This window comes from Sapajus apella, unplaced genomic scaffold, assembly GCF_009761245.1.
Source record: "Sapajus apella isolate SASKATOON/1434 unplaced genomic scaffold, GSC_monkey_1.0 scaffold26, whole genome shotgun sequence".
Lineage (NCBI taxonomy): Eukaryota > Metazoa > Chordata > Mammalia > Primates > Cebidae > Sapajus > Sapajus apella.
In genome coordinates, this window is record NW_022436966.1 from 17,278,104 (window position 1) to 17,305,952 (window position 27,849).

At 39.8% G+C, this 27,849-nt stretch overlaps 1 protein-coding gene and 1 long non-coding RNA gene across 2 annotated transcripts in view; both read left to right on the forward strand.

Moving 5' to 3' along the window:
- The first annotated feature begins 873 nt into the window (after window positions 1–873).
- The window catches only part of EFEMP1 (EGF containing fibulin extracellular matrix protein 1), a 63,846-nt gene continuing 36,870 nt past the window's right edge, over window positions 874–27,849 (forward strand). The window contains exons 1-4 of the mRNA XM_032292081.1: window positions 874–1,274; window positions 2,578–2,665; window positions 7,061–7,109; window positions 7,278–7,664. Coding sequence (XP_032147972.1) covers window positions 2,585–2,665; window positions 7,061–7,109; window positions 7,278–7,664 — 517 coding nt within the window. The 5' untranslated portion in view covers window positions 874–1,274; window positions 2,578–2,584. The remainder of the gene's footprint in view (window positions 1,275–2,577; window positions 2,666–7,060; window positions 7,110–7,277; window positions 7,665–27,849) is intronic.
- On the forward strand, window positions 9,220–26,456 carry LOC116560610. The gene is made up of 3 exons (XR_004273047.1): window positions 9,220–9,448; window positions 25,816–25,819; window positions 26,446–26,456. It is a non-coding gene; the product is annotated as an uncharacterized LOC116560610 (long non-coding RNA).

Consider the following 27,849-nt stretch of genomic DNA (forward strand, 5'->3'; position numbering starts at 1 on the left):
TCCCCACAACCCTGGCTTCTGGTAACCCCATTCTACTCTCTGCTTCTATGAGTTCAATTGTTTTAAATTACATTTAGATACTTGAGAACATGTGGTATTTGTGTTTCTATATTTGGCTCACTTCACCCAGCATAATGTTCCCACTTCCATCCACGTTGTCACAAATGACAGAATTCCACATGATGGAATACTATTTAGCCTTTAAAAAGACATATATATGTGTATATATGTATGTATTTATGTATATATGTGTATATATGTGTGTATATACATACATATATATATATATATATATGCCACATTTTCTTTATCCATTTATCCCTTGATGGACACTTAGGTTAATTCATCATCTTGGCAATTGTGAATAGTGCTGCAATAAACATGAAATTACAGATACCTGTTCAACATACTGATTTCAAATCTTCCCAGTAAATACCCAGAAATGAGACTGCTGGATCATATGATAATTCTGCTTTTAGTTTTTTGAGAAACCTCCATGCAATTTTCCATCATGTTTGTACTAATTTACATTCCACCAACAGCCTACAAGCGTTCCCTTTTCTCCATTCTCACTGACACTTGTTATCATAAAGGGAGGCTTAAGAGACCATAAAACAAACCCCACTTCACAATTTTGTTAGTGAAAGTTCGATTTGGCCTGTTCCCAACACTTAGCACACAATAGGTAACAAGTATTTGTTAAATGGATGAATTCTCATTTTTCTCCATTTGTGGAAGCAGACACCACCTCAAAAAAATATCTGGAAGAAAAGGCAAAACAGTTCTGTGAATGGGGTTAATTTACTCTCCTAGCATTCACTTAATGGGGGAAAAAAAATAACAGCAATTTCTAGAGACCCTCTGTTCTCTGGGAGATGCTGTGTTCCTCTCCTCTGGGAGCAAGAAAACACCCTAGAGGGTGGGAGCATCCCCAAGGCTAAAGCACACCCAGGACATCACATGCCAACTAGCCTGGGGTCCCAGGGGCTGGCAAGAGAGGGCAGGCTGGGGCGGCGGAGAAAGCCCCTGCACCGGGGGGCGCGGACCTCGCTGCACTGCGTGCTCTCCCGCCGGGCTCGCAGTGCTTGACTCAGCGCTTGCGCCTCCCTCAGCTCTCTCCTCCGCCCCCCTCGCCCTCCTCTTTTCCCTCCCTTTCTCCTCCTCCTCCTGCCGCCGCGGCCGCTGCCAGACTTCGCCAGATCAGACCCACAGGGCTGCCCTCCCCTGCGCACTCCCCTTGCTGCCCGGACCTGGAGCGCAGCGCGGCCGCGCAGGTAGGAACCCCCGACGGGGAGTCTCCCCAAGCAAGCCCAGTGCCCACGGGGCCGCACGCGGGAGAGTAACTGAGGTGGGGTGACCTGAGGGGTGCTGAGTACCCGAGAACTGCCCTGGACTGTGCAGGGTGTCTCAGGCAGAGAGGGACGTGGAGGTGTGCAGCCTCGGAATGCGATCTGTCAGCAAGCGCGAGTACGCGGGTGACATCTGTTGGGATGGGCATGTGTGTGCGCGCCGACAACCAGCTGGCAGGGCTTTGCCCATAAACATGGTTTTGAAAGTTTAGGGGACCAGTGTGCAAGATTTCAGCCGCACCTGGATTCCACAGGAGCTGGCTAGAAGCTGGGACGCTGAGCAGCTGCGGGGGACCGCCGCCTGTTAGCTTGCTGAGAAAGGGACCTCACCTCCCTACGGGGCTAGGCCGGTCGCCCGAAACTGGTACCTCGGGCTGCGGTGAGATCCCTGGGTCCGGTCCTGGGCAGCCTGATGGCGAAGGTAGCATGTCGGGGACCCAGAGACTGATAAGACAAAAGAGAATCAGACTCTTTGGGCTGCTCCTCCACAGAACCTGGGACTTTTAAACAAAGCTCTGCGCAGAGTAAGGCGTGGAAATGCCACTTTGAGAGTTTGTGCTGGGGGATGTGAGAAGCTGTGAGAGATGGGAGAAGGTCTAGTATTCTACGAACTGGGAGGAGATTGCTCTTCAAGTTTTGTTTTGTTATTTTGATTAAAAAATAAAAGGCTTGAGGCCAGGGCTATTCGTATTGGCTCGCAGGTATTTTTGCTAAGCTGTATGAAATTTTGCTAGCTCAAGGTGGGCATACTGGGAAAGCCTTAAAGTTCTGAAGAACAGAGTTTTGCAGCCCCACCTCCGTGACGGGGGGGTGGGGGTAGGATGGGGGAGGAAACGCACCGTCCGCTTTGAAATGGATTACTGTTCTTGTCCGCTTTGAAATGGATTACTGTTCTTTCCTTTCAACCCCCCTCTTTCTGCAGCAGGCTGTGTAGGAGCAGTATAAAATGCACGCTGAATGTCTTTTGTATGTAAACAGTGTATCAAGATAGAGTAACGTGAAATGCAGTTCTGCAGCAGTTTTTACGTCTTTGCTGCCCGGTTCGTGGGCTACAGGGAAGGTTCGGGAGGGGGAGGGGGAGGGGAGATGAGAAAGCCGATTGGAAGTTGACTATGGTGGAGCCTTAGCCTCTCCCACCCTCCCTTCCTCGCTTGTGTTCACTGCTAAAGTTTTGTTATTTTCCCCGCAGCAGATACTAAACATCAGTTTGTCCTGTATTTTCTTTGAGATTCACAATGTTGAAAGCCCTTTTCCTAACTATACTGACTCTGGCGCTCGTCAAGTCACAGGACACCGAAGAAACCATCACGTACACGGTAAGGGGTGATGGAATTTGAGATAAGTGCTGTTCAGCGGGATTCCGTGACAAAAAAAAGACATTACCCACCCCTGCCAGTGTATTTGGGCTGAACTCTGCGGAGGGTGATAAGAACACTTTATTCCTGGTTCATATTTAAGATTCGTTGTGAATTGCCCCTTGATCCTTTCAAAGGTTCACTGGGCTCACCAAACTAAGATAGCAACCAACATGTAATCATTTGCGTAAGGCTAAAAATGGGATCCGTTTAAAAGCTAAAACCAAAGAAAGTTACATGTTTCCAATACATTCAATAAATTAATGGGTGTAAGGAACTGGAAAACCTGGATTCTTACATACATGCAGATAAAACCAATATGTGACTCAAGTAAGAATATTAAACACCAGGCCGGGCGCGGTGGCTCACGCCTGTAATCCCAGCACTTTGGGAGGCCGAGGCGGGTGGATCACGAGGTCAAGATATCGAGACCATCCTGGTCAACAAGGTGAAACCACGCCTCTACTAAAAATACAAAAAATTAGCTGGGCATGGTGGCGCGTGCCTGTAATCCCAGCTACTCAGGAGGCTGAGGCAGGAGAATTGCCTGAACCCAGGAGGCGGAGGTTGCAGTGAGCCGAGATCGCACCATTGCACTCCAGCCTGGGTAACAAGAGCGAAACTCCGTCTCAAAAAAAAAAAAAAAAAAAAAAAAAAAAAAAAAAAAAAGAATATTAAACACCATAAAGACACGTGGCCTCCTCTGTATACATGACATACGTTCTCATGTAAGTGGCCTTTATTGAATTTGTAAAGGCTATATATTCATTCTTTTATAGTATAACTGATAACTTCAGAAATAAAGGCAGACACACTTTATATGTTACCAGGATGCTTATTGGCTAAAGTGGTTTTAAAATGTAATGTGTGCAACTCAGTTTTACATTTTCTAATTAGCATCTCTAATATTTCCAAGTAATATTTGATTAGTTAATTGCATAGATATAACCAATATTTAATAAAATATTAAAAAGATCATCTGACCCCTCCTGCTGCTACAAATAGCTATGGTGAGAACAGAGAAGGGCAGTACTGACCTCACATCTGGTGAGTCTGTTTGCACCTCTGTTTTGTGTTTTCTTGTCTTTAATCAGTGTTAAGCAAATGACATTTGTCCTGGATTGGAATATGAAAAACACATTTTTCTGCTGCTCCCAATTTAAAATTAAGTAATCCTACTCAAAAGAATGTGAAAAAGTTTTGAAAATAAAACTCTTAGAAATGAACTAATGTCAATTACTGATAATAAACATTATCTCACTTTTTGGTACTACATTATCCCTAGAATGTTAGTATTCATCTGGCAAATGTTCCTTTCTGTTGTTCAGATCCACTATAAATAAAATAGCTTAATACAAATATTTTGTTAACTTCATGTTAAATGCAGTTGCTTCCTCTGCTGAAGATAAATAAAGCAAGAAAAATGAAGGCATGTGCTGTTTATCTTAAAATGAAAATGTTTTGTTATTCAGACTAGACTTACTGCCTTCTCAGGGAGCTAAAATTAAATTCACTACCCACTTTTATAATCATCTCATAAAAGACTTCTTTTCCAATTGCTTATCTTCTATGCCCTTCCCTTTGCTAATCACCTAAATCTTACTCATTTTTTTTTTTACCAGCAAAGGTTATCTGTGGCTTAAACATGATAGTTTTAAGACCACTAACTAGGGGTTCATTATTATTTTAACAAATTTTCCAGATATGGTACCCTTGTGTGCTAAGGTTGGGCCTATTCTCTTTCCAATTTTATATACCTAATAATTCATGGTTAAAGGACAAGATAATAACTATTTTTGAGTACCCCACTGTGGAGACACGATCTCCTTTGATCCTTGCAGCAATGTATAAGGCAAGTGGCGGCATCTTCCCTCTACTGACGGTAGAACTGAAGAGAGAGTGCCTAACTTGCTTAGGGCTGCACAGCCAAGTGATGAAGCTAAACCCAGTCTAGGCTTACTTAATAGTATACTCACATTAAATGTCTAGAAGCAAATACCTAAAACAAACTGCAAGTCTTCCCTATTTACCATACAAATTATTCAACTGAACAGCCATTTTTGCCTGGCTTGAAAGATACTTTTCAGAAGAATAGGCTTGTATCCAAACAATAGCCCCTCATACTCCCCTTCCATATTAAAGATAGGATACATTCAGCTATATGCTCAACAAGTATCTGCATAAGCAATTCTCATCACTATTAAAAGAATTTATTTGTTTACTAAGAAAATTTAGCCCCCTCTCAGGGAATTTACCCTGGGAAGATAGTGTTGAAAACTACAAAGTTCCTAAGCAAGTACAAATGATACTATTATACAGATTATACAAATTGCCAAGGAAATAGAAAAGCAAGGAGGTGTTTAATGTTGGTGCCGGCCTATTAGAGGAGACGGAAGTCTGCTGGTTCTTGAAGGCAAGTGATGACCTCAGATTGAAAGGCTGAAGAGGCACTGAGTCAGAGAGTGGCATCATCAAAGACTAGAGCTGAAAGAACATGAGACCAATCCAGGCAGTGATAAGGTCAGATCAGCTGGAACTGGGTAATGGAAAGAACCCAGAGATGGTGATAATGAGAAACCTGCAGGCCACAGGTCTCAGAGAGGTGCAACATAACCAAGAGTTCAAGAAAGATCATCACGGGGATTGTGTACAGCATGTAGAGATACAGGATCTTGCCTGCTCATAGGGCCAGCAAAAGGCTTAGGTCAATGTGGTAGAGGTCTAAATGGACACAAAGTCAGCAAAGATGGAAGGAATATAAGCAGAGCATTCAGCACTGATATTAAAGTTGGAATCCTGGGTTTCGAGAAAGGTGGTGGTACCTTAAGCACTGTTTGAGAAACAAGAAAAAAACTAAACTGGGAGACACAGTGAGTTTAGTTCTCACTACAGTAAGTTTCAGATGTCAGTAAAATATCTAAATGGATCTCTGGGCTTCCATTCAGCTATTTCTTTGTCAAGCATCCATTGTGTACATAAGCAGCTCTTGGCTATATTAAAAGAATTTAAGTTTATTTGTTTGTTTTTTGTTTGCACTTTTGCTCAATCCTTCCTTAGGCTTCTTCCTCACAGTGACTTTCTCAGATGAACATCTGATCAGATTGTTTTCTGAGCTTAAAAATTCTTCAGAGGCTTCTTATAGCCTATAGCAACATTTCTCAAGAAGTAGTTACTAGACAACTTGTATCGGAATCACCTGGGATTCTTGCTAAGAATTTAGATTCCAGGCTCCCTACCCAGGCCTATAGAATCAAATCCTTTGGGTGGGCCCAGGAATCTTCAGTTTAGCAAGCACCCTGGGTGATCCTTAGACGCAGTGAAGCTTGAGATTCCTTGACCTTCAGGGTAGAATTCAGCTCATCCCTGTGCCAAAGAAAGGTGTTCTGGACTTAGCCCTGCCTACCTCTGTAACCTCATCCCTTACCACCCACCCAGAACTCCTTGCAGCTCCTTCACTTTTTAATAATTTTATGGCTTTGTCACAACAGCCTCTCTTCCTAGAATTCCCCCATTCACCTGGAAAAAATCCTGCTCATCCTGTAAGGCCCAATTCACTGTGACCTCCCCTGTCAAGCCTTCCCTTCTGCCCTACCATGCTCACCACAGCAGAGTTCATCACTCCTTCCTGCATACACTTGTAGAAGCCACCTGCCATCTTGCTGCAACTTGTCTACCTGTCTGTCTCCTCTTCTGGCCTTTGAGCTGCTTGAGGACAGGGACAAAGTCTGCATCGTCTTTGCATCCCCAGGCCTTAAAACAGTGCCTGGTGTCAGAAGGTGCTCTATAGGTTGTTCAGTGGGTGAACTGGAGAGGAGACTGAAGCTGGGAACTGCTAGGAGGAACACCTCTGTTCCTTGGTAACTGAAACTAGGAAGCAGGCCAGGGTGTGAGATAGAGCTAAGAATGGTAGGGAAAGCCAGGTGCATGGATGCTGAAAGAGGATTTAGAAAGAGAGAGAGGAGCCCGGGGCTGGTGGGAGTTGGGGGAGGCAAGAAATGAGAGAGAATTTTCTTTTTAACATTTACAATGTGTGAAAAAGGGCAAATTTAAAAAGAGCAGTCAGAGAAATTGGAGAAGATTAGTCTCAAAACAAAAGAAGATGGTACTGGGCAACTGTACCAAAAACAACAGAAGAGTTTAGGCAGCTGATGATTGAAAATGGATCCTTGAATGAGTCCAACGCACAGACTTGTCTTTTAAGAAAGCAACAGAATGTTAAACCACCCATCTCATCGTATATCTAGACTCTAGCGCAAGGATTGTTGCCGCAAGTGTGAAGCTTTTAGAGTGATTTCTTACGGAATGGACATACCAGTTAACTGTTTTCTGGCCCCTCCTTTGATGTTTTCTTTGCAGCAATGCACTGACGGATATGAGTGGGATCCTGTGAGACAGCAATGCAAAGGTGAGCCAGCTTCCAAGACCTCCCATGTGATCATTGCCTTCTGTCTCCATCTCTTGTGTCACTCTTCCTATCCTGTCTGTGTTATGCCAAAAAGGCATGAGCATTATATTTATATGTTTGACTTTTCCCTCTTAGAAGATTCCTGACTTATTTTATTACTGACCACAGATATTGATGAATGTGACATTGTCCCAGACGCTTGTAAAGGTGGAATGAAATGTGTCAACCACTATGGAGGATACCTCTGCCTTCCAAAAACAGCCCAGATTATTGTCAATAATGAACAGCCTCAGCAGGAAACACCAGCAGCTGAAGGAACCTCAGGGGCAACCACCGGGGTTGTATCTGCCAGCAGCGTGGCAACTAGTGGAGTGCTGCCCGGGGGTGGTTTCGTGGCCAGTGCTGCTGCAGCCGCAGGCTCTGAAGGGCAGACTAGCCGAAATAACTTTGTCATCAGGCGGAACCCAGCTGACCCTCAGCGCATTCCCTCCAACCCTTCCCACCGTATCCAATGTGCGGCAGGCTATGAGCAAAGCGAACACAACGTGTGCCAAGGTAGGTAGGATTTATCTTCCTAACCACTGAAAGCTTTTGCCCAAGTGTACCTTGTGGTGAGGATGATAATAGTGCACATTTATTAAGGACTTTCCACGTGCCAGACATAGTGCTAAGTGATTTGTGTACATTATCATAATCATCACAATATTCCTAAAGGGTAGATGACACTGTTGTCATCATTGTTTTACAAATGGGAAACTTGGCTCAGAAGATTCATCAGTGGTTCCCAACCTTAGCTGCCCATATTTAGAGTCACTTGGGAACCTTTAAAACTTCTCTATGGCCAACCTACACCCCAGCCCAATTAAATCACAGTCTCTGAGGCTGGATTGCAGGCATCGGCTATTTTTTTTTTTTTTTTCAGTTTTTCATATGTGGCCAAGTTTGAGAACCAGAGATCACACAGGTGCTAAGTGCAGAGCTGACCTTCCAACACAGGCAGGCGGGTGCCAAAGTCACAGCTGGCAAAAGTTGCCATCAGGTTATTCACTGGGAATTTGAAATTGTCATGTCAAGCTACTCCACAGATGTACCCTTTGGTTTCTCAAGTTTCCTTTCATTTAACTGGCCATGGACTTCTTTTCCTCATTCAGGAATAAAGAAATGGGGCTCCTGTTTCTCATTACCTTGGAGGTACTGTCCCCCACTCACATTTATGTCTCTTTTAAAGCTCTCATTTGAGCATATTTCACTTATATCATTTGCACCATGGCATCATCTGCATAGGTTTTTTTTGTTTATTTTCACAGAGCATACACATCACGGTGTATTCTAGAAACAGCTGTAGGCTCATACTAGCAAAGTGATAAGAATCTGGGGCTTTGAAGACATGCAGGATATTAGCTGACCAAACTGTGCTAAGAGATGATTTGTTTCCCTTTTCCTGCTTAGCAAACCATTTCACAGCAGCCTGGTATGGAAATTGTGTTACAGAAATGGGGCCATTTTAGCCCCCAGGCTCCTTTCTCCCTGCCAGAGGCTAACTAGGTAGACCCCGTAGTGCAGAACTCCATGTCGCCACCACATGCATGTATGGCACATGTGGGCCAATAAAAAGGGCCCAGGAGTCCTTACCTTCTAACTGGTCATGCGTGAGAAAGAGAGCACCATCCTCCCTTAACAACGAGGGTTTCAACAAGACTGCTGGGCTGCTGCATTAAATGAAAGATGCATGTTCTTGTGCCCTGGGATGCTGCTCCGTATTCACCCATGCTTAGTTTTATCTTCTGTATAAAAGATACTCGAATTTAAATGGCTTAAAAATGAAATAAGGGGTTGGGTGCAGTAGCTCACATCTGTAATTCCAGCAGGAGGTTGAGGCAGGCGGATCACCTCAGTTCAGGAGTTTGAGACCAGCCTGGCCAACATGGTAAAACCCCGTTTCTACTAAAAATACAAAAATTAGCTGGCAATGGTGGCATGCGCCTGTAGTTCCAGCAACTAGGGAGGCTGAGGCAGAAGAATCGCTTGAATCTGGGAGGTGGAGGTTGCAGTGAGCCGAGATTGTGCCACTGCACTCCAGCCTGGTCAACAGAAAGACTCTGTCTCAAAAAAACAACAACAAAAAAACATGAAGTAAGGAAACCTGTCATGCTCTGACTTTTATTTATTTCATATTTTGTTTGTAAGTTTTAAGTACCCCACATCAAGACCTAACCCATGTTGTGATGGTGTCACTTTTCAGAGGGTGCACTGTGTTTCTGTCATGAGTCAGAATTCTAGTATTGATGATGAATGCTTTAGCATCTGCTTGATATTCTAATACTGAATTTAAGGATTATGTCAAGGAGAGAAAATGATGAGGTTATTCTTATACATGTATTTGTGTGACTATTGATTAAAAATATCTTGAGTTTATTTAAGATATACAAACTTTAAACTGTGTTACTTAGTTATATAACTAGATTGGAAAGTTTGGTGTTATTTTTCCCAAAATCAAAAAGTTTTGCTGAAAAATTCTTAAGTGTCAACTTTTATATACTGAATTATGTTGAATACTTCAGATGTATATTTTAATGGTACTTGGGACAAAAAAAAACCTGATAAACGAATAAGTCATTTGCCAAAGTAGTTTGTAGACCATCATTGACACATATGGTTGAATTCAAGAACAATGCCTAGAACTAAATGAAGAGGTCCTAGAATAAAATATATTCAAGGCTTACCACATGCATTGGTTATGGTAGAAACTATACTGTGATTAATTAAAATAAAATCCTATTTAACTTTTCTTGAAAATATTTAGACTACCTAACAAAGTAAGTTACATTTCACATAGTAAAACATTTATAGTTCTTAATTCTTTGTGAATTTTTTAAAATTATAAGCAAACTATTAAGTGCCGTGTTTATGGAATATGCTAAATACATACTTGTTGACTGTGTGCACACAGGTTATTTCCAACCCTAACTGTTCTGTGTAATTCAGCCAGTTTCTAAAATTTGAGATTGGTGTCTATACTATTGAAAGCAGGGTTAAAAGTGTTTTGGAAGACTTATGGCTTAAGTTGGATTTCTTCCCACCTTACAATTTTGCAAAGTGCCCAGAAGTGTGGATTTACTTAATTGTTGATAAAAGGGGGTATTTCATATGATAACAACGGGATACTCTGTCTAGGGAATTTGACTAACATAAGTCGAGTCACACTTGTGCCCGTTTATTATTGAGCTAATCAAACATGCAGTCCAGCTTCCTCTAATTGCCTGCAGATGTATGACATTCTCATTCCAGGCCAGCAGCACAAAATAATGTTTTATAACCAACGCGAAAGTATGGGGACCTCCGTTTAAAACAGTAATGTGCTCCAAGGACCTATATTATTGACATCATCATGGAGTTTGAGGAGTCTTCTGTTTTAGTAAAGCTCTACACTCCCTTTTAAATGTTGCGTATTTATACCCAGTAATCCAAACACATTTTTCATGGTCTACTGGATTAGAATAAATGAATCTTACAGATAAGTCTTATATGCATAAAAATTATTCCTTTTTTCCATATACATTTTTTAGCAGGTATAGTTTATCATTATATAACCTAAAACTGAGGACATTTTAAATGTAAGAACTGAAAGCTGTACTGTGATTCAGTCTTCAAATCTATTGTGCCTTTGAATGCACTGTACCAGTCACAGATGGCTCCTAAATAATTTAAATAATTAGATTTTTTAAATGTACACTGTTTTACAAATATATCTTTTAAGTAGCTATCCTTGTTTTAACTGTTTAATGAAAGCATGATATTTTTACTCCCCTTCATGTATTTTTTTGGGGGGTTCAGTTTTTTACAAAAACAAGGAGTTTAAAATGCAACATAACATCAAAGATCAGGTCATAGTGAGCAGGTTTTTTTCAGGTAATTTTTGCTAAATGAGGATCATGCTGTGGGAGCCAGTCCCACTGAGAGTTTCCCATGACTGACATTATTCTTGGCAGCTATAAAATGAAGATTATTTCAGTGTTACATACCTGGAGCCATGTATAAATAATTTTAGAAATTGTTTCCATGAGATGTCATCTGTCTCAAAAACAACAGATACTCATTTACACCAAAAATATGTTGAATTGAATGGGGACTATATTACAAACTGTTGCTGGCTCACCTTTAATTTTCTACACCTTTATTGCATAGTGTCTATAATAATCTGTCTCTTTTTTTTTTTTTTTTTGAGACAGAATCTCGCTCTGTCACCCAGGCTGGAGTGCAGCGATGCTGTCGCTCACTGCAACTTCTGACTTCCAGGGTTTAAACACTATTGTGCCTCAGCCTCCTGAGTAGTTGGGACTACAGGCATGCACCACCCCACCCCGCAAATTTTTGTATTTTTAGTAGAGATGGTGTTTTGCCACGTTGGCCAGGCTGGTCTCAAACTCCTGACCTCAGGTGATCTGCCCACCTCAGCCTCCCAAAGTACTGGGGTTACAAGTGTGAGCCACCATGCCTGGCAATAGTCTCTATATAATTTTTCTAAAGGAGATGGAGTTAGAAATCACTAGATGGAATTGAGAAACGATTTTTTTTAAATCATATATAACTTTCTAAGACTTCCATTCCTGTATTAAAAAAATCCTTTGGGAGCTGACAAGAAAGAGAAAGTATTGATTGTCCTAACTGAAGAAACTTGTTTGTTTAATTGAACTTTAAAACAAATTAAAACACAGGGCATTTTGCATAGCTGGTAATTAAGCCATTACTAAACTGTGTCAGAACTTACAGGTATGACTACTAACTTGGTAAAGAAACTATGCCATCAAGAAATGAACTCAATATGAATGCCTAATAAAGCTGATTGTAAAACCAAATCAAGTACAGTACCTGGCTTATATTATATAAGATATCATTAAGAAATATGAAAAAGGCATACCCTAGGGTTTCTACCATCATTGTCTACCGGAACTGTCTGGTTTCAAAACCAGAAGTTCCATGTTCCTGGAAATGCCTTCGTCCCAGACAAATAAAATGGTTGCGCCCCTATCATACCCCCATAGACAAATCGCCAGCACCTCACAGAAAATAGTGAAAAAATTCTAACATTAGAACCATTTTTTCAGGTTGAGGCATTGCTTATCCAGTGAGACTATTTTTACAATTTGTTTTGAACTTTCAAAAGCCAAACTGCACTGATTTTAAACTAGTTGGACAGCGTCTTTCTTTGCAGTTGTTGGGATCCCATTTGCCAGTTTGCCAATGAGCAAGTTTCTACATTGTTTTAGATGTTTTATGTGTAGGATACCTGGACATCAGAACCTGCACGCTTAAATATGTGTCATACTATGGGAAAGTTGGGAATCTTTTCACATTTCTACCTGGAAAAAATTTCACCACATGGCCAAATTAAATACCATATTTCACCTATAAATTTTTGTTTGCTAAAATTTTTATTTTTTCCAACTTTCAACTATATTTTCAATTTTATTTTATTTTTATCATGATTATATGTGATACAGGAGTGATTAGAACACTAAAAAATGTATTTTTGCCTCCTAAAGGAACAAATTACAGTGACCTAGGGTAAAAATTTAAAAACTTCCATAAACTTAGGAACCATCCATTATACTCTACCATTTCTTTATAAACATAAGGGCAACTAAAATACTGTTTTGAAAAGGAAAGAAATTATTATCTATACATCTACCTTTGCAAAGATGAACTTGAACTAACATGTACAGCTTCTCAGACGCTAGGGATATCTTTCTTTGACTTCTTCTATTTTAAACTTAAATGATTTCATATCCAGAAGAGAATCAGAAAATTATAGTGTAACCAAGTGGCTTAGTTATCTGGTATTGTCATTACCAAACAGCTTTCAAACACTGCCCTTTTGTTGATTCTCATTAATGTCATTAGGGTCACTGGCTGCATAGGTTAGTTTTTTGAGGAAATGCCTAATTTTTCTTACATATAATTATATAGCCCAGTGAAGACCTGTGATCTCAGAAAATAGATATTTTGCAAAAGGAAGACTATAATTGAGTTAAATTATGATGTTAACCTAAGAAAAAGTACTTCAATCAATAAGGAAAATGGGCATTTAGCCTGCTTACAGTTCTTCATTGTTTTTAGTTGTTAATTACCTCATATACCTAAAAATTCTCTAAAGCCATATAAATGGATAAGAGCTGAGTTTATAGGGAAGACTTAATTATTTTTCAAATTATACAAGTGATTGATTTGCTCCTAAAAATTCTAGCACTGTTTCATAATTTACTTTTCAATATACTGCAGGCACTGAATTTCTAGTCAATTTATGTCATTTTAAATATGAATTTGTGAACAGTAGGTATATGTATCTGATTCATACACAGTCACAAAATGTTCTTTAAGTTCCTTCGTAAAAATTGAATGACAAATGTTTGAGACGGGAGGATAGAAGAGGTCAGTAAGATCACTCCACTGCAGCAAGACTATGCTATGCACCTCCCTAATTCAATGGTTCCCAAAGTGTAGTCCCTAGACCAGAAGCATCAAGCATCATTGGGTAACCTATTAGAAAAGCAGATTTCCCCCAGACCTACTGAATCAGAAAGCTGGTCCTGGGATTATACTGTTTTAGTATATGTGCTGCCGAAGCGAGCATAGGATTATATTGTTTTAACAATATATATATAACATATAGTGTTATAAAAATATAATTATATATATTTTGATAACAATATAACTAAATATACTTACATAATTATGATATATAACTATATATACTATATAACTATATATTGTTTTAATGATCCCATAATATTGACACCTCCTCAAATCTGAGAACCAATGCCTTAACTTAATCTTAACTTCAAGAAGCTGCATGCAGCTATATAAATCAGAGGGCAGGGTCAGAATACTTCATATGGGATATAAGAAGCAGTGAAAAGAAAACATCAGAAATATACACTCTGCCTCTAGGGTAAGATAATATTTCTGTTGTCCTTCTCTCGCTTTTCTTACTGTCATCTCTAGTACTCCGATTCCTAAACATGGATGGTCATGAGTCCTGATTAAGACCATATTCCTGAACCAAGGACATGATGTATGCAATCTAAAGGAAAGGGGACATATTAAGAAAACGGGCTGCATATCTCTGCAAAACCTACAAATATGCAATCATATAACTATTCTTAAATTGTCAGTAGGTGAGACTCTAATTTTTGTTCTGGCTATGGCAATGATTGGTGCTAAGTGACACCTATGTCTTCTATAGGGCTCCTCCTTAAGTTCATGGCACAAACTTATGAGATGAGGCAATGCCATTTGGCTGTTCAGTTTGTGTAGAACCACAAAAGAGAAGGAGATTGACTCTGACTTGACTCTGACTTGTAAAGCATCCTTCAGTCACCAGAGTGATATGAGATCCTTCCAATATCAGATGCACAGCTAAACATCTCTTTTCATTTAGACTCTATGAATATCAGGTATTTGAAGAGTGTTCACATAAGCAACTCCTTTCAATTTAAACTTTATCAGAGATTTACTTCCCATCAAAGATGAGGAGATTCTTTTTAAGACTAGTTAACATTTAATCTGTTGAATGAATTTTACCCTCCCCATTGCAGCAAGAAGAAGCTGATTAGAGTAGAATTGCAACCCTGGGTAACTTCAGGAAAGTGCACTGGTACTGGCTCATTATTTAGTTCTCCAGTAGGAAGTCTCAAGCTACATTCCCTGAAATCAACAAGTTGCCCTTTCTGTAAGGATTGCTTTTGCACGTGTTGAATTGCTGGCACAATTTTATTCTTTGAAATCAAAGAGTAAGCAAAATTTTTCCCAATGTGTTTGGTTTTGCACGAATGTACAAATAAGTAATTCACGCCACATCTGAAATTCATTAGCATGCTGCTTTTTCCAGGAGGTAATTACAAATTGCACACTCAAAAATTAAACTGATCAAGAAAACTGCATTTCAAATATTAGCAAAAGAAAATGCTGTCATTGCAAAAATTTTTAAAAGAATTGCAGGTTTGTAGTTTAAACTGAAATTATTTGTAAACATTTAATAAAAATGATGTGAATAAATGACATGAAAAAAGGCTGAATGTGAAGATATTAGCATGGCCACAGATTAAAAGAAGAAACAGTCAATCAATGTATATAAATATGTACTAAATAGACTAAAAAGCTTGAGATTTGCACTAAATCAAATTCTAAAACTTCAACTACCTTTCAAATGATTGTACATACGTCTATCCCAGTCCAGGGTAACTAGTCAGTATTGCAAGTGAAATTGATCAAATGGAACACAAAAGCATTCCATTAGAGTTCAGTGAATTCAGTCAAGTTTAAGAACCACTTTCTGTTGTTGCTTAATAGAGTCAAAGTAGAAGGAAGGAATGCTCATAGTCCTTAGGGAATTTGTCATAATTGTCCCATGAGTTATCAAATAACAATAAAGGAAACAAACAACAGTTCAATACACTAACATGGGACATCACTAGAAGTACATAGTGAATTGCCAAAAGTAGATGTAAAACTAGTGTGTGACACAGAGAGCACCACAATATACTAAAATAAATATTTGGACAGGAAAAGAAAATATGTTCACAGAAACGTGGTTAAGGACCAAAGTCTGTTTCCTCCCTGGAATGGGGCATTTGAGAGAGAATAATGAGGAGACATTGGGAAATCTGATAAGGAAATTAAGATCCAAACGTCAGAGGAAGTAATCACACTGTAACTGCACAGAACAACTGAGAAGCATTATATTTTCTCCACGTTCCATCTGTTCTAGAATGATTTCCCAGGAGGGGTCCCCAGAAACAGTGTGCTTCTGTTTGGAATGCTAGCAAGATAAGGTGGGGAAGAAGACCAAATCAGAAAAAATAATTGATGAGCCACTTTACAGAGCAAGTATCTATGACTGGTTCCATCCTCAGTAACTCCAGCAAAATGCTAATGAGTTCATCTAGCTCTGTCTAAACATCTTCCAGAACTGCCTCCTGTTTTACTTATTATTGAATAGGCCATCAGTAAATGTTGTCCCTTTAACAGGGAAGTCTTAGGTACCTTGTCCCTGTTTCAAGCTTATGCTACTTGAAAGAAAGATTCATAAAACCTAGTATTTATATCCTGGATTACTAGGTTTTCAGTAAATATTAGTGACTAAGGAGCATGCTGTTATTCCTAGAGCAAAACTAGTTGAGAAAAACACGAATACTTTTTTATTTTCGAATAAGCCATTTAACCAGGAAATGTATTTCTTTATCAAATATATCCTTCTTCAGAAAACTCACGGAGAATAATGAAAATACATTTTGGTTGGGAAAGTGTTAATATTTATGATACTTGAAGTGAAATAATATAATGCTGAAAAATAGTTTTTTTGATTTTATAATTTTATTTTTAATTGACAAATAATTATACATATTTATGGGGTACAATGTGATGTTTTGATATATGTATACACTATGGGGTGATTAAATCAAGCTATTTAACATAACCATTACCTCACTTTTTTTTGCAATGTAAATATTTAAAATCTACTTGCTTAGCAGTTTTGAAATATACACCATATTATTATTAACTATAGTCACCACACTGTGCAGTAGATCTCAAAATATTCCTGTTTAACTGAAACTCTGTACCCTTTGACTAACATCTCCCAATCTCCCCCATTCCCAGCCTCAGCCTCTGGTCACATTTCTCCCTCTACTTCTTTGAGTTTGACTTTTTAAGATTTCACATTTAAGTGAGATCATGCAGTATTTGTCTTTCTATAAGGCTAGAAAACACTGATGTGAGCTCTCTGATACTGTGAAGAAACTCAAGGCTTTGATGAACTTGTATAAAATAAGATCAAGGAAGAAGGACTCTGAGCAATCTATCTCATCTTAGACATTTCCCTGGCTAGAAAATATTCTTCTCAAATCTGTCTTTAGAATCCAAGAAAGTCACTTAGTTGGGTACAGGTGATTTAAAAGAAGAATTTTTTGATCTGTTCCCGAAGTAGAGAAGCTTGAGGGAGAAGGATAAGTGAGAAGGAAAGCCATAGCTCTTAGGAGCCCAGGAAGAAAGAACAGAGCTTTCTGAGAGCCCACTGAGATCTGATAAACTAACTTAGACTTGAACTGTAGGTGAAGTAAGAGTGAAGTGGGGAAGAGAATCCAAGAGAGCCATAAAAACTGCATTTGCTTTTACATGTGCCTAAAGTGAGAATCATGACAGGAGCTGGAACTGCATATAGTTAAATCTCAGAAAGTTGCAGGGAAGGCAGTGAAATAAGTTTTCACTATAAATTCCTTTCGTTGCAAGGAATCTAATCCCACTCCCTTGAGTGAAGCCACAGAACACAATCCAAAATGGGAAACAACTCAGGGGTCCTACTCACTTCCCACCTTGTAGACCAAGTCTGACACAACCTGGGTTAGGGAAGAATTTTTATTCAGTGATAATGTTAGATTTCCCTTGTGAAATATCTTGCAGCAAAGCCCTTTTCTTGTATATACAGTCACACCAGCATGCCATTAAATTACCATTTTTGCTGTTTTCTGAAAACTTATATATCCCAATATTTTCTAATATACAAAAATTACAAAGGGCAGTATAAGTCTGTTTTCAGAGTTTGCTGTTGAATCCTCAGAATTGTTGATTTGAAGACTTCATATGTGAGTAATTTAGGTCTCTGGCTGGAATCATTCAACTTTGCAAAACCTACCAGTGAACTTTTTCTAATCACTGCTTATCATAATTTGGGGTCTAAAGAGATACTATTGTATAAAATGATTTTCTCTCTTTATCCATGTTCTTTCCTGAGTAGTTTGTGATATCAAAAGATCCCACTTATAAAAAGAAAAGAATATCCCAAGAGAAATAATTAAAAGACACTTTAGAAACCTGCCTATGCAGGCTAAATATCCCTTTTATTGCCTAGTTTATTCTAACTATTTACACCCATATATGTGCACATATACAGATACCTATTCAAGTACACAGCTATATACATGCATATGTACAAACAGGTAAACACACCATTATTTTCAGTAGGAAGGTACCATGTACCAAAATGAAACTGATCAAAGTTGATGCTGCTTTTGAAATGGCTGAATGCAGAGAGAAGTTTCTTCTTGTTATTCCTGTAACATTAACATTGGAAACTGCTTTCTTTTTTCTTTTTTTAATTATACTTTAGGTTCTGGGGTACATGTGCAGATCATGAAGGACTGTTGCATAGGTACATACATGGCAAGGTGGTTTGCTGCCTCCATCCCCCCATCACCTATATCTGGCATTTCTCCCCATGTTATCTCTCCCCAACCTCCCCAACCCCCACTGTTTCTCCTAGCCACCCCAGTGACAGACCCTAGTGTGTGATGCTCCCCTCCATGTGTCCATGCGTTTTCATTGTTCAATACCTACCTATGAGTGAGAACATATGGTGTTTGATTTTCTGTTCTTGTGTCAGTTTGCTGAGAATGATGGTTTCCAGATTCATCCATGTCCCTACAAAGGACACGAACTCATCATTTTTTATGGCTGTATAATATTCCATGGTGTATATGTGCCACGTTTTCCTTGTCCAGTCTATCATCAATGGGCATTTGGGTCAGTTCCAGGTCTTTGCTATTGTAAACAGTGCCACAATGAACATACATGTGCATGTGTCTTTATAATAGAATGATTAACAATCTTTTAGGTATATACCCAGTAATGAGATTGCTGGGTCAAATGGAATTTCTATTTCTAGATCCTTGAGGAATCACCACACTGTCTTCCACAATAGCTGAACTACTTTATACTCTCACCAACAGAGTAAAAGTGTTACTGTTTCTCCACATCCTCTCCAGCATCTGTTGTCTCCAGAATTTTTAATGATCGCCATTCTAACTGGTGTAATATGGTATCTCAATGTGGTTTTGATTTGCATTTCTCTAATGACCAGTGATGATGAGCATTTTTTCATATGGTTGTTGGCCTCATATATGTCTTCTTTTGAAAAGTGTCTTCATATCCTTCACCCACCTTTGAATGGGTTTGTGTGTTTTCTTTTCTTGTAAATCTGTTTTAGTTCTTTGTAGATTCTGGATATTAGCCCTTTGTCAGATGGATAGATTGCAAAAATTTTTGCCCATTCTGTTGGTTGCCAGTTCACTCTAATGACTGTTTCTTTCACTGTACAGAAGCTCTGGAGTTTGATTAGATCCCATTTGTCTATTTTGGCTTTTGTTGCCAGTGCTTTTGGTGTTTTAGTCATTAAGTCCTTGCCTATGCCTATGTCCTGAATGATTTTGTCTAGGTTTTCTTCTAGGGTTTTTATGGTGTTAGGTCTTATGTTTAAGTCTTTAATCCATCTAGAGTTAATTTTAGTGTAAGGTGTCAGGAAGGGTCCAGTTTCTGCTTTCTGCACATGGCTAGCCAGTTTTCCCAACACCATTTATTAAACAGGGAATCATTTCCCCATTGCTTGTTTTTGTCAGGTTTGTCAAAGATCAGATGGTTGTAGATGTGTGGTGTTGCCTCTGAGGCCTCTGTTCTGTTCCATTGGTCAATATCTCTGTTTTGATACCAGTACCATGCTGTTTTGATTACTGTAGCCTTGTAGTATAGTTTGAAGTCAAGTAGCCTGATGCCTCCAGCTTTGTTCTTTTTGCTTAGAATTGCCTTGGCTATGTGGGCTCTCTTTTGCTTCCATATGAAGTTTAAGGTGGTTTTTTCTAGTTCTGTGAAGAAGGTCATTGGTAGCTTGATGGGGATAGCACTGAATCTATAAATTACTTTGGGCAGTATGGCCATTTTCATGATATTGATTCTCCCTAACTGTGAGCATGGAATATTTTTCCATCTCTTTGTGTCCTCTCTTATTTCTTTGTGCAGTGGTTTGTAGTTCTCTTTGAAGAGGGCCTTTCTTAGTTGTATTCCTAGGTATTTCATTCTATTTGTAGCAATTGTGAATGGGAGCTTGCTCATGATTTGGCTCTCTGTTAGTTTGTTATTGGTATATAGGAATGCTTGTGATTTCTGCACATTGGTTTTGTATCCTGAGACTTTTTGAAGTTGCTTATCAGTTTCAGGAGATTTTGGGCTGAGACGATGGCGCCTTCTAAATATACACTCATGTCATCTGCAAATAGAGACAATTTGACTTCCTTCTTTCCTAATTGAATACGCTTTATTTCTTTTTCTTGCCTGATTGTTCTGGCTAGAACTTCCAATACTATATTGAATAGGAGTGGTGATAGGGGGCATCCTTGTCTAGTGCCAGATTTCAAAGGGAATGCTTCCAATTTTTGCCCATTCAATATGATATTGGCTGTGGGTTTGTCTTAATAGCTTTTGTTATTTTGAGATACGTTCCACTGATACCTAGTTTATTGAGAGTTTTTAGGATAAAGGGCTGTTGAATTTTGTTGAAGGCCTTCTATGTATCTATTGAGATAATCATGTGGTTTTTGTCTTTGGTTCTGTTGATGTGGTGGATTATGTTTATAGACTTGTGTATGTTGAACCAGCCTTGCATCCCCGGGATGAAGCCTGCTTGATCGTGATGGATAAACTTTTTGATTTGCTATTGCAATTGGTTTGTCAGTATTTTATTGAAGATTTTTGCATCTATGTTCATTACAGATATTGGCCTGAAGTTTTCTTTTTTTGTTGAGTCTCTGCCAGGTTTTGGTAACAGGATGATGTTGGTCTCATAAAATGATTTGAGAAGGATCCCCTCTTTTTATATTGTTTGGAATAGTTTCAGAAGGAGTGATACCAGCTCCTCTTTGAACATCTGGTAGAACTCGACTATGAAACCATCTGTACCTCGACTTTTTTTTGGTTGGGAGACTATTAATTCCTGCCTCAACTTCAGCCCTTGTTACTGGTCTATTCAGGGTTTCAACTTCTTCCTGGTATAGGCTTGGGAGGGTGCAAGTGTCCAGGAATTTATCCATTTCTTCCAGGTTTACTGGTTTATGTGCATAGAGTTGTTTGTAATAATCTCTGATGGTAGTTTGTATTTCTGTGGAATCAGTGATGATATCCCCTTTATCGTTTTTTATTGCATCTATTTGATTCTTCTCTTTTCTTTTTTATTAATCTGGCTAGTGGTCTATTTTGTTGATCTTTTCAAAAAACCAGCTCCTGGATTTATTGATTTTTAAGGAGTTTTTGTGTCTCTGTCTCCTTCAGTTCTGCTCTGATCTTAGTTATTTCTTGACTTCTGCTAGCTTTTGAGTTTTTTTGATCTTGCTCCTCTAGCTCTTCCAATTTTGACGATAGGGTTTCCATTTTTTATCTTTCCTCCCTTCTCATGTGGGCATTTATTGCTATAAATTTCCCTCTAGACACTGCTTTGAATGCATCACAGAGATTCTGGTACATTGTTTCTTCATTCTCGTTGGGTTTGAAGAACATCCTTATGTCTGCCTTCATTTCATTGTTTATCCAATCCACATTCAAGATCCAGTTGTTCAGTTTCCATGAAGTTGTGCTGTCCTAACTTAGTTTCTTAATACTGAGTTCTAATTTGATTGCACTATGGTCTGAGAGACTTTTGTTATGATTTCTGTTGTTTAGCATTTGCTGAGGAGTGATTTACCTCCAGTTATGTGGTCAATTTTAGAGGAGGTGCAATGTGGTGCTGAGAAGAATGTATATTCTGTGGATTTGGGGTGGAGAGTTCTGTAGATGTCTATTAGATCCGCTTGGTCCAGATCTGAGTTCAAGTCCTGGATATCCTTGTTAATTTTTCTGTCTCAATCTGTCTAATATTGACAGTGGAGTGTTAAAGTCTTCCACTATTATTGTGTGGGAGTCTAAGTCTCTTTGTAGGTTGTTAAGAACTTGCTTTATGTATCTGGATGCTCCTGTATTGGGTGGGTATATATTTAGGATTGTTAGTTCTTCTTGTTGCATTGATCCTTTTAACATTATGTAATGACCTTCTTTGTCTCTTTTGATCTTTGTTGGTTTAAGGTCCATTTTATCAGAGACTAGGATTGCAACTCCTGCTTTTTTTTTGCTCTCCATTTGCTTGGTAAATCTTCATCCATCCCTTTATTTTGAGCCTATGTGTGTCATTGCACATGAGATGGGTTTCCTGAACACAGCACACCAATGGGTCTTGACTTTTTATCCATTTTGCCAGTCTGTGTCTTCTGATTGGGGCATTTAGCTCATTTGTATTTAAGGTTAATATTATTATGTGTGAATTTGATCCTGCCATTTTGATGCTAGCTGGTTGTTGTGCCCATTAGTTGACACAGTTTCTTTATTGTGTCGATGGTCTTTACCATTTGGTACATTTTTGGGGTGGCTGGTACTGGTTGTTCCTTTCCATGTTTAGTGCTTCTTTCAGGAGCTCGTGTAAGGCAGGCCTGGTGGTGACAAAATCTCTCAGCAATTGCTTGTCTGTAAAGGATTTTATTTCTCCTTCGCCCATGAAGCTTAGTTTGTCTGGATGTGAAATTCTAGAATGAAAGTTCTTTTCTTTAAGGATGTTGAAGATTGGCCCCCACTCTCCTCTGGCTTGTAGGGTTTCTGCCAAGATCCGCTGTGAGTCTGATGGGCTTCCCTTTGTGGGTAACCCTTTCTCTCTGGCTGCCCTTAACATTTTTTCCTTCATTTCAACCGTGGTGAATCTGACAATTATGTGCATCGGGGTTGCTCTTCTTGAGGAATATCTTTGTGGTGTTCTCTATATTTCCTGGACTTGAATGTTGGCCTGTCTTGCTAGGTTGGGGAAGTTCTCCTGGATAATATCCTGAAGAGTGTTTTCCAGCTTGGATTCATTCTCCCCGTCACATTCAGGTACATCTATCAAACGTAGATTAGGTCTTTTCACATAATCCCATATTTTTGGAGGCTTTGTTCATTTCTTTTCACTCTTTTTTCTCTAATCTTGCCTTCTTATTTTATTTCATTGAGTTGACATTCAATCTCTGATATCCTTTCTTCTGCTTGGTCAATTCAGCTATTGAAACTTGTGTATGCTTCATGAAAGTCTCGTGCTGTGTTTTTCAGCTCCAGCGAGTCGTTTATGTTCTTCTCTAAGCTGGTTATTCTAGTTAGCATTTTATCTAACCTTTTTTCAACATTGTTAGTTTCTTTGCATTGGGTTAACACGTGTTCTTTTAGCTCAGAGAAGTTTATTACCCACCTTCCGAAGCCTGTTTCTGTAAACTCATCAGACTCATTCCCCATCCAGCTTTGTTCCGTTGCTGGTGAGGAGTTGTGATCCCTTGGAGGAGGAGAGGCGTTCTGGTTTTTGGTGTTTTCATCCTTTTTGCGCTGGTTTCTTCCCATCATTGTGGATTTATCTACCTATGGTTTTTGTAGTTAGTGACTTTTGGATGAGGTCTCTTAGTGGACATCCTTTGGGTTGATGTTGAAGCTATTTCCTTCGTTTTTTACTTTTCCTTCTAACAGGCCCCTCTGCTGCAGAACTGCTGGAGGTCAACTGCAGACCCTGCTTGCCTGGGAATCACCGGCGGGGGCTGCAGAACAGTAAGGGTTGCTGCCAGTTTCTTCTTCTGTTATCTTCGTCCCAGAAGGGCACCTGCCAGATGTCAGCCAGAGCGCTCCTTTATGTGGTGCTTCTCTGGATATACAGGGGTTGGGGTGCTGCTTGAGGAGACAGTCCATTCCTTATCAGAGCTCAAGTGCTGTGCTGTGAGCTCCATTGTTCCATTCAGAGCACTGGGCAGATATGTTTAAGTCTGCTGCAGCAGGACTCATAACCACCTTTTTTTCCCAGGTGTTCTGTCCTGGAATGGTGGGGCTTTATTTATAAGTTCCTGACATGCTGCTGCCTTTTTTTAGAGATGTCCTGCCCAGTAAGGAGGTAGTCTAGTCACAGTCTGCCAGCAGAGGTGTTGCTGAGCTGCCACAGGCTCTGCCCAGCTGCTGTGTAAACTTCCTTGCAGTTTTGTTTACAGAGGTACAGTTAGAACTCCCTCAGTAATGGCGGACTGCCTCAGTAATGGCAGATTGCCTGGGTAATGGCAGACTGCCTCGGTAATGGTGGACCTTCTTGGTAATGGCAGACTGCCTCGATAGTGGTGGACTGCCTTGCTAATGGCGGATGTCCTTCCCACCACAGAGCTGGACCATCCCATGTCCAGCTGTGCTTGCTGCGAAACTCTCAATCCAGACTGTTTCAGACTGCTGGTTATTGTGGGGTGGGACCCGCCAATCCAGATTACCTGGCTCCCTGCTTTCAGCACTCTCTTTTTCAGTTGAGTGGGCGACTCTGTCTCCCAGGCATTCCAGGTGCCAGTTGAAATAGAGCCCAGATTTGTGTGAGTTTTTGTGCAGAAACCCAGGGCACCGGCTGAAACAGCCGTGCTGGAAACTCATGGCACTTTCCAGCCAGGGAATCTCCTCGTCTGTGGGTGGTATAAACTGCAGGAGAAGCGCAGCATCTGAACCAGTGTGATGGAGTGGATGGAAAAGCCCCAGATGACCTCCATTGTGTAGCAGGGGGAGTCCTCTGGGGACTGCACTTCCTGGGTGAGGCAGCACCCTACCCTACCTAGGCTCACCCTTCTTGGGCTATACCCACTGTGCAAACAGTCCCATTGAGATGCACCTGGTACCTCGTTTGGAAATGCACTGATCACTCACCCTCTGCTTTGCTCTCACTGGGCACTGCACTCCAGAGCTGTTCCTATTTGGCCATCTTGGATCTCCCAGAAACTGCTTTCTTAATGCATATGTTCACCTATTACAAGAGAACAGGACACCTTAGACAGTTACTACACTTTTTGTTAAACAAAGATTTGTGTTAGATGGATTATATAGAAAAGGTTGACAAAAAAGTGAAGGTGCTGAGATATAACCTCTGAGGCTTTGTCATAATACACTTCTGCAGCATGCTGATCACTTCAAAACTAATCTTTCTCACAGATTTGCCTGGATTTCATCCTGACCCACATTTGTATTTTATACTGAACAACTTAATTTTTAGCAAAAATTAACATTTTTAATAAGCTATCTTTTAAGATAGATTCGAAAATTACTTATCTGGGACTGACACTGAATCTCCAGGCTTTTTCATTCTTCAGACTTTGGTAAATTATATAGTCAGGAAGTAGTCTGGAATGGAACTCCACTCAACAAGCAAGGCGGAAAATTCCAGTCATTCACGATGAAATAAACTTTGCAGTAAAAGCTGTGGGCGCCTTTTGCTAAAAAAGTTCATGACCTGGAATATCAGAAGAATCTTAATCCAGTGAGGAAGCCAGAGAAAAAAGTCCTTCTATACAAGCTGGTAAAGATGTAGGGCTTTGGCTAGGCAAGGTGGCTCATGTTTGTAATCCCAGCACTTTGGGAGGCTGAAGCAGGCAGATCACCTGAGGTCAGGAGTTTGAGATTTTCCTGGCCAACATGGTGAAACCCTATTCCTACTAAAAATACAAAAATTAGCTGGGCCTGGTGGCATATGCCTGTAATCCCAGCTACTAGGGAATCTGAGGCAGGAGAATTGCTTGAAACTGTGAAGCTGTGGTTGCAGTGAGTGGAGATCACACCACTGCACTCCAGTCTGGGCAACAGAGCAAGACTCCATCTCAAAAAAAAAAAAAAGATGCAGAGCTTTGTTCTGAACTTTAATAATATGACCTCCCTCCTTCAGTGACTAGGGAGGTAGCAGGTAAGCTAATGTTAAAAAGAAACTAAATGGAAGAAGGAAATTTAATTGTAGGGTAATTTAAGCAGCTAATAATAGTTCTGAAAAAGAGGAAAGATTAGTTGGTGAGTAGCTCATTCAAAAAAATGTTAAATAGCCAAACTATTATAAATTAGAGCTCAACTCTAAATCAACTGAAAAACCTTCTCATTGATTTTTCAATAAGCAGAAAAATTGATTGTGTAAGCATGCCAGGGCAATAATTTCCAATAAACCAACCTATCCCAGAAGGTTAATACCCCAAATAGACTATCACTATTTAATACCCCAAATAGAATATCACTCTGTTAGAAAAAGCTTTTACTATCTAGTTGCCGTTGTAAACACTTGGCAAGAAACAGTATTAGGATTCTAATAGAGCTTTAAATAATTATTGGAAAATGAGACTGGGCACTGTGGCTCACACCTATAATCCCAGCACTTTGGGAGGCTGAGGTGGGCAGATCACTGAGGTCAGCAATTCAAGACCAGTCTGACCAGTATGGTGAAATGCCATCTCTACTAAAAATAAAAAAATTAGCAGGGCGTGGTGGCATGCGCCTGTAATCCCAGCTACTTGGGAGGCTAAGACAGGAGAATCACTTGAACCTGGGAGGCGGGAGGTTGCAGTGAGCCAAGATTGCGCCATCACACTCCAGCCTGGGCAACAAGAGTGAAACCTCGTCTCAAAAAATAATATAATAATAGAATTATTGGAAAATCTGTTTATAGTATCAAAGTCAGGAATAGGCAGACTTTACAAAAGTATTGCAAACTTTTGACATTTTCTCAGTAAAATATATAGTTTCTGGTTTCAGATTAAGGGAAAAGTTTATAGTGACAAGAAAAAATCAGGAAGACTTCAATAAAGACTACGGTAATTATTTAATTAAAATGTGAATGGTATTTTGAATTTTCTCCCTAGCTAAAAAAAAGTCGAGTAAAAGTCCTGAGAAATGGATAACTGCAAGCAACAGACCTGCTTATTTTTCAGTGTAAATCTTAATAGGCTAAGAAGATATGAAAAGAAGAATCGGTGCAGATTCAAATTCATACCAAGCCTTTGCAGTTGAAGATCCTAAATTTTGTAATAATTCTAATAGCCAACATACCATTGTTATGCCGAAGCTGTTGCTCAGCAGAAAAAAATGTCACTATCCCTTAGAAGAGAAGAAATAATTTCTCTTCTCTGTCACAGTTAGGTGAACCTCTGTATTTAGTCAAGGTTCTCTGGGAAAACAGACCCAATAAGATACATGGAGAGAATAAGAGGGAGAGAGATTTATTATGAGAATTTCTCATGTGATTATGGAGGCCAAGAAGTCTCATCATCTGCCATCTACAAGCTGGAAAACAAGGAAAGCCAGTGGTATAATTTGGTCTCAGTCTAAAGGGCTAAGAAGTGGGTGCGAGATGGAACCTGCTAGTATAAGTCCCAGAGTCCAAAAATCTGAGAACCAGGAGCTCCAAAGCTGCTTTCTCAAGGGCAGGAGAAGATGGATGTCCCCTCTCAACAAAAGAAAGAAAAAATTCATCTTTCCTCTGACTCTTTGTTCTATTTGGGCTTTCAATGGACTGGATTACACCACCCACTTTGGTGAGGGCCATCTGCTTTACTCAATCTATCCATTCAAATGCTCTCTTCTGGAAACATCATCCCAGACACACCCAGAAATAATATTTTATCAGCTATCTGGGAATCCCCTAGCCCAGTCAATTTGACACATAAATTTAACCACCACAGACTCTTAACCACAAAGATCACAACTGGATAACAGCAATTGCTGAAAATTCATGACTTGGTGTTGCTTGCCCATCAGTCAATTCAAAAAACATATACTGAATATTATTAAGACGAAATGCTCAAGCTAGTGATGGTAATTTCTGGCTTCTGCAAGCCTTAAGTAACAGTGACACTCACCCTCTAGCACCACCTACCACTACCACATAGCACTCAGGTATGAAAATCAGCCTTCTAAGGAAAAAGCAAAAATTCAGAGAGTACCTACTAGGGTAGGGGCTAGGACTATATTCAAACATACATTTGTGGAAAAAAAGCAAAATAGAGCAAACAACTGAGCCCTACCTCTTACCCTGGAAGCCTCCTCTTAC